Source organism: Humulus lupulus, chromosome 1, assembly GCF_963169125.1.
Source record: "Humulus lupulus chromosome 1, drHumLupu1.1, whole genome shotgun sequence".
Taxonomy (NCBI): Eukaryota; Viridiplantae; Streptophyta; class Magnoliopsida; order Rosales; family Cannabaceae; genus Humulus; species Humulus lupulus.
The window spans coordinates 43777109-43783334 of NC_084793.1; the positions used below are offsets into that span (position 1 = coordinate 43777109).

Here is a 6226-nt window from a genome sequence, read left to right on the forward strand (position 1 = left end):
GATTACAGCTTCAGTGAATAATCACACTATATTTTTCTCTCAAAATACAAAGATCAAAAGTTTAAAAGTCCCTTCCTTGAGCCATTTGATTCTTATTTATAGGCTCAAGATGAGTACATGGGCCGATGGGCCTTAATTACCATTAAGATTCATGTATCTAGGTAATAAAAGAAATTACAATTAATGCAAATATTACAAGACTGCACAACCAAAAAGAAGTAAATGAAAGTAGACGACCAGATTGGTCCCACCTAAGCGTGATGCTTGATAAATCAATGACTTTCTGGTCGATGGTCGAACAAGATTCATTCACTTAAAGTCATCACATGCTAATCACGTGTAGGTCAATCCTACCACGTCATCAGGAGTCATTTTTGGGTAAACAACCCTCCTTACAAATTTTCGTCCACGAAAATCTAGAGTAAATCGGGATATTTAGCTTTCATCTCATCTTCACGCCCCCACGTAGCCTCTTCTATAGTCTAGCTTCTCCACAATACCTTGACCAAAGGTATTTCTTTATTTCTTAAGACCTTATTCTTTCGATCCAAGATTTGGATAGGTTTTTCCTCATAGGTAAGGTCTTTGTCCACCTGGATAACTTCATGTTGCAACACATGACTGAAATCAGGAATATATTTCTTGAACATAAACACATGGAAGACATCATGTACATTCGACAACTCTGGTGGCAGTGCCAATTTATTGGCCACTTTTCCAATTCGGTCTAATATTTCAAAAGGTCCAATGAACCTTGGATTCAACTTTCCTTTTGTCCAAATCTCATAACACCTTTCATTGGTGTTATCCGTATAAATAATTTTTCTCCAACTTGGAACTCTAATGGTCTTCTTCGTTTGTCTGCATATCACTTTTGTCGACTTTGAGTTGCTGCTATCCTCTGTTGAATTTTTCAAACGACTTCCATTGTGCAACGTCACAATATCTGGTCCATTTTGTTGCTCTATGTACTTTCTTTCACCCACCTCATGCCAATGGATAGGAGATCGACATTTTCGCCCATATAACGCTTCATAGGGTTCCATCCCTATGGTTTCCTGATAACTGTTGTTATACAAAATTCAATCAGCGGTAAATATTTACTCCACAATCCTTCAAACTCCAGGACACACGCTCTTAGCATATCTTGAAGAGTCTATGTAGTTCTTTCTATTTGTGGGTGGAAAGTTGTACTAAATTTTAATCTTGTCCCCATAGCCTTGTACAAGCTTTGCCAGAACTTTGAAGTAAATTTTGAGTCTCTATCTCACACTATGGAAATTGGAATTCCATGTAATCGTACTATCTCTTGCACATAAGCTTCTGTTAATTGGTCCCATGTGTACGTCACCTTTACCGGAAGGAAAAGAGCAGATTTTGTTAATCGATCGATGATGACCCATATCGAATCATATCCTTTTCTTGTTCATGGAAATTCAATAACGAAGTCCATTGTAATCTGCTCCCATTTCTATTATGGTATTTCCAAAGGTTGCAGTTCTCCTCCAGGTCATTGATGTTCTGCCTTAATCCTTTGGCACGTAAAACACTGAGCTACATATTGGGGTACATCTTTCTTCATGCCAGGCCACCAAAAGTATTCCTTCAAACTTATGTACATCTTTGTTGAGCCTGGGTGTACTGTGTATGGAGTGTTATGAGCTTCATTCCTAATCTTTTTCCTAATGTCATCTCTTGTAGGTACGCAAATTCTTCCATTAAATTTTAATATTTCTGAGTCAAAAACATTAAAATTCTTCACTTTTTCTTCTTTGACTTCTGCTTTGACCTTGGTTAGGTGAGGATTTGATTCTTGACCTTCTTTTATTTCCTCCAATAGAGTCGACTGCAACGTCAGATTGGACAATCCTCCAATTACTACTTCTATACCCGATCTTACTACTTCCTGTTGTAGTAGTTTGGACAAGGCTTGAAGGAACATCAAGCTTGTCGACGTCTTTCTACTTAATGCATCTGCTACTTTGTTAGCTTTACCAGGGTGGTATAAAATTTCACAATTGTAGTCTTTGAATAATTCTAACCACCTTCTTTGTCTCATATTAAGTTCTTTTTGGGTAAAGAAGTACTTCAAACTCTTGTGATCAGTAAAAAATTTACATCTTACTCTGTGGAGATAATGTCTCCAAATTTTCAAGGCAAAAACTACTGCAGCTAACTCTAGATCATGTGTGGGGTAGTTTTTCTCGTAATCCTTTAGTTGTCTGAAGGTGTAAGCTACTCCTCCCCTTTCTTGCATCAACATCGCTCCTAATCCCATCTTTGAAGCAGCACAGAAAATTTCAAACTCGTCTGTACCATTTGGGATGGTGAGGATTGGAGCATTAGTTAGTCGATTATTTAATTCCATAAAGCTCTCCTCACAAACTTCCATCCATATGAATCCACTATTCATTATAGTGAGCGCCGTAAGTGGGGTTGCAATTTTGGAAAATCCTTCTATGAATCGTTGATAATATCCAGCTATGCCCAGAAAACTTCTTACTTCAGTTGCATTCCTTGGTTGGGACCATCCTTTTACTGCTTCTACCTTAGCTGGATCCACCAAAATCCCACTTTTTGACACAACATGTCCCAAAAAGTTAATTTTATTGAGCAAAAATTCACACTTCTTGAATTTGGCATATATTTGTTCCTTTTTGAGAGTTTCCAACATACATCTTAGATGTTCCCCATGTTCTTTTTCTGACTTTGAGTATATAAGGATATCATTGATAAAAACAATGGCAAATTTATCGAAGAAATCCTTAAATACTCTATTCATGAGGCCCATGAAAGCTGCAGGAGCATTAGTTAGTCCAAATGGCATCACTAGGAATTCATAATGTCCATAACGAGTTCGAAACGCCGTTCTAGGAATATCTTGTTCCTTCATCTTGAGCTGGTGGTATCCCGAACGAAGGTCCACCTTTTAAAATATTGTCACTCCTTGTAGTTGGTCAAATAAATCATCAATCCTGGGTAGCGAGTACTTATTTTTAATTGCCACTTTGTTGAGCTCCTTGTAATCAATGCACATTCTCATTGTGCCATCCTTCTTCTTCACGAATAGTACTGGAGCTCCCCATGGTGAATGACTAGGTCTTATAAACTTCTTTTCGAAAATTCCTCCAATTGAGTATTTAGTTCCTTCAGTTCGGCAGGTGTCATGCAGTAAGGGGCCTTTGAAATCGGAGTTGTACTAGGTAACAACTCGTTCTCAAACTCAATTTCACAATCGGGAGGAATTCCAGGAAGATCTTCTGGAAATACTTCCATAAATTCGCGTACAATATGAACATCTTCAGGAGCTTCTCTTTTGAGACATCACAAATCGTTGCTAGATATCTGGTGCATCCGTTTGCTAATAATTTCCTTGCCTTTGCTGCAGAAATCATTTGTGAAGGGGTTTGTTTCACTTTCCCTTGAAAATGAATTTCGTCTTCTCCTACCGGTGCAAAAATGACTTCTTTCTTACTGCTGTCGATTCTAGCATTATACGTTGTTAGGAAATCCATTCCTAAAATGATGTCATAGTACTTCATGTCGATAATGATCAGGTTAACATATAGTTCCATGTCATTGATTGTAATTGGTATAGTCTTACACCAATGAGCTGAGTATAGCACTTCCCCGGAGGGCGGTACTATACTCAAAATTGTATCCATCTTAACAGGTAATCCATTCAATCTACCAACAAAATGCACTGATGCGAATGAATGTGTAGCTCCAGAATCAATTAATATGATGCGGGAATGTTATTGAAAAGGAGCTGACTTGAGATTATTGTTGATGGACTTGCTTCTGCTTCTTCCCGAGTCAAGGAAAAGACTCTGCCATTTTTTTTCTTTTCTTCTCCTCCTTTATATTGTTCGTTACGATTGGAACATTCCCTTGCAAAGTGCCCCCGGCTTCCCACATATGTAACAAGTGTTAGTCCCAATCCGACATTCACCAGGATGATATTTGTTACATTTTGGGCATTGAGGAAATCCTGGCTTTTCTTGGGATTGATCCTTTCCTCTCATGTGGTTGTTGTTAAAACTCCATTGGTTAGGCCACTTCTTGTCTCTATTCTTTTGACCTGGACCACCTTTCACGAAATGGTTATTTTTTCGATTTTGGATATTCCTTGCGCCTTGTCTTCTGTTTTTCAACTTATTTCTCCCGTTCTTGCATCAATATCGCCATTTCGATCTTCAAAGCTTTGTTAGCTACTTTGGAAAAAGAAGCTCCCTCCAAGTCTGCTACTTCAAGATCTTTACGAATGTCAGGATGAATAGTATTTTTCAAATGCTTGATTTTTAATTCATCGATGCAGACCATGTGTCGTGCATATCTTGAGATTTCATTAAATTTTCGGATAAACTCCTCCATCAACATCTTTTTCTACCTTAGGTAAGTGAATTCTCTTGCTTTCTCATCTTTCAAGGCAGTCGTAAGGTATCTCTCTTCCAATAAGGTTCGAAACTATTCCCAAGTCATTGTTTCAACTCCATGGATGGCCGCCACAGTATCCCACCAATAGCTAGCATCCTCCCTCAATAAGTATATTGCTAGACGAACTTTGTCTACTTTTTGGACTCTAGGTAAATCAAAAAGTCTTTCTATCATTCGAATCCAATTCTCTGTTACTTTCGAATCGATGTTTCCATAGAATTCAGGGGGGTGCAACTTCATAAAGGTCTCTGGAGAGTAATTGGCCATTGCATTGGAGGAGTCGGAGGTGTTTCGTGTTGCAGTGCTCCATTTGTTGGTGGGTGGTCTGCACTATCTTATGGTGATTCTTCATTACCTTGTAACCATCCTTCATATCTTTATTGCCTTAGGAATTTCTCTAATAAATCTTCTAACCGTCGGTTTTTCTCCCTTTCTGGTTGAAATTTCCGCATTAGCTCAGCGACATTTGGAGCAGTTTGCTCTACAGTAAGCTCTCCAGCTGCATGCCCTTCCATTCTTCAATTCTAAAAGGTCATGAATTAGGATGATGACCATGAATAAAACTTTCTTGAAAGTAAATGACCATATCACTAATTTACACGTCAAGTTGCACTAGATATAACTTTGTTCAGGGATTAAATTTAACACTAATAGTTTTTTTTGAAGGACTTACTTGATGAGTACCACGCTTACCGTTATGCTTGTACATATGGGATTGTCTTCAAAATCGATCCGCTCTGATAACACTCTATAACGACCTCCTTTCTTAACATACATATATATATAGTGTAAAAATAAAGTTAAACTGAATACGACAATACTGAAACTCTGAATTTACCAACAAAAAAAAACTTTATTAAACAATACATAAACTAATGTTCATAACTTCAAACCATACAATACCCACAACCAAATAAAAATTTTATCTTACATACAAATCTTAATACTTTTATAAATAATTTTCATGGCGTTACTACACCTTAACGTAGAACTAGACATGTATCCAACCGATAAATTGAAAAGCTTTATGTAAATTACAAAGTTCATGAATTACTTATAAAGCTTTATGTAAATTATAAAGTTCACAAAATATTTTTTTATGAAATATAAATATAAAATCAAGTTTCTTGTTTATTTATAATATAGCATAGCAGAAATTCACTCCCTTCAGGTCAGCCCCATATGTACAATTACGTTGGCTCCACGTATACTCATCAACAATTTATATTTGGGGCATCTTACCTACAACACAAACATTATCTGATGAGCTAAGGCTTAGTAAGCAGAATAACTTCCTCATATGCATTAAAATAAACGTGCACCATGTTATGTATTTTCTTTCTTTCACTTTCCTTTCATTTGGGCCCTAGAGGATGCTACTGCCGGCATTACATATGGAATCACATTCCCACCTAAACATAAACATGGTAATAGGGAATTTTCCCTCATAAACATTCATTATATAGGGAAGTACGTCTCTCTTATTACATTTTGGGACATAGATCTCCCAAGCAGCACCTCTACTTTAATGCTTTAAATAATTTATGTGTAAACAATAAGCGTGCTTGTGTATAATAAATATAACATGCTTGAAAATAACTTATGCATAAATACAATATGTAAAAATAACATGTATAGCATATAATTGCACATAAGACACATAAGACACATAAAAGACTTGTGTTGTGTATGAGGATTCTACTTACCTTGCGTCCTGATAAAACAACAGAAATTGTTAGCTTCTTGGTAAAAATACAAACTATTAACTTACATAAAATCTACATGATGT

At 36.7% G+C, this 6226-nt stretch overlaps 1 protein-coding gene across 1 annotated transcript; it reads right to left on the reverse strand.

Annotated features, from left to right (window-relative positions):
• Positions 1-482: 482 nt before the first annotated feature.
• On the reverse strand, positions 483-2827 carry LOC133814184 (uncharacterized). Its single transcript, XM_062247181.1, has 3 exons — positions 2119-2827; positions 1620-1989; positions 483-1065 (listed from the first exon to the last, which is right to left on the reverse strand). The coding sequence occupies exons 1-3, from the start codon at positions 2825-2827 to the stop codon at positions 483-485; spliced, it is 1662 nt and encodes a 553-aa protein (XP_062103165.1).
• Positions 2828-6226: the final 3399 nt, after the last annotated feature.

Excerpts from the sequence above, each read along its gene's own strand:
- LOC133814184 (XM_062247181.1), bottom strand. The coding sequence starts at position 2,827 with ATGCCATTTGGACTAACTAATGCTCCTGCAGCTTTCATGGGCCTCATG. Across the intron at positions 1,990-2,118 it reads TTATCTCCACAGAGTAAGAT|CTAACAAAGTAGCAGATGCA; the intron begins GTAAATTTTTTA and ends ACCCTGGTAAAG. Across the intron at positions 1,066-1,619 it reads CACCCAGGCTCAACAAAGAT|TTATCAGGAAACCATAGGGA; the intron begins GTACATAAGTTT and ends GTATAACAACAG.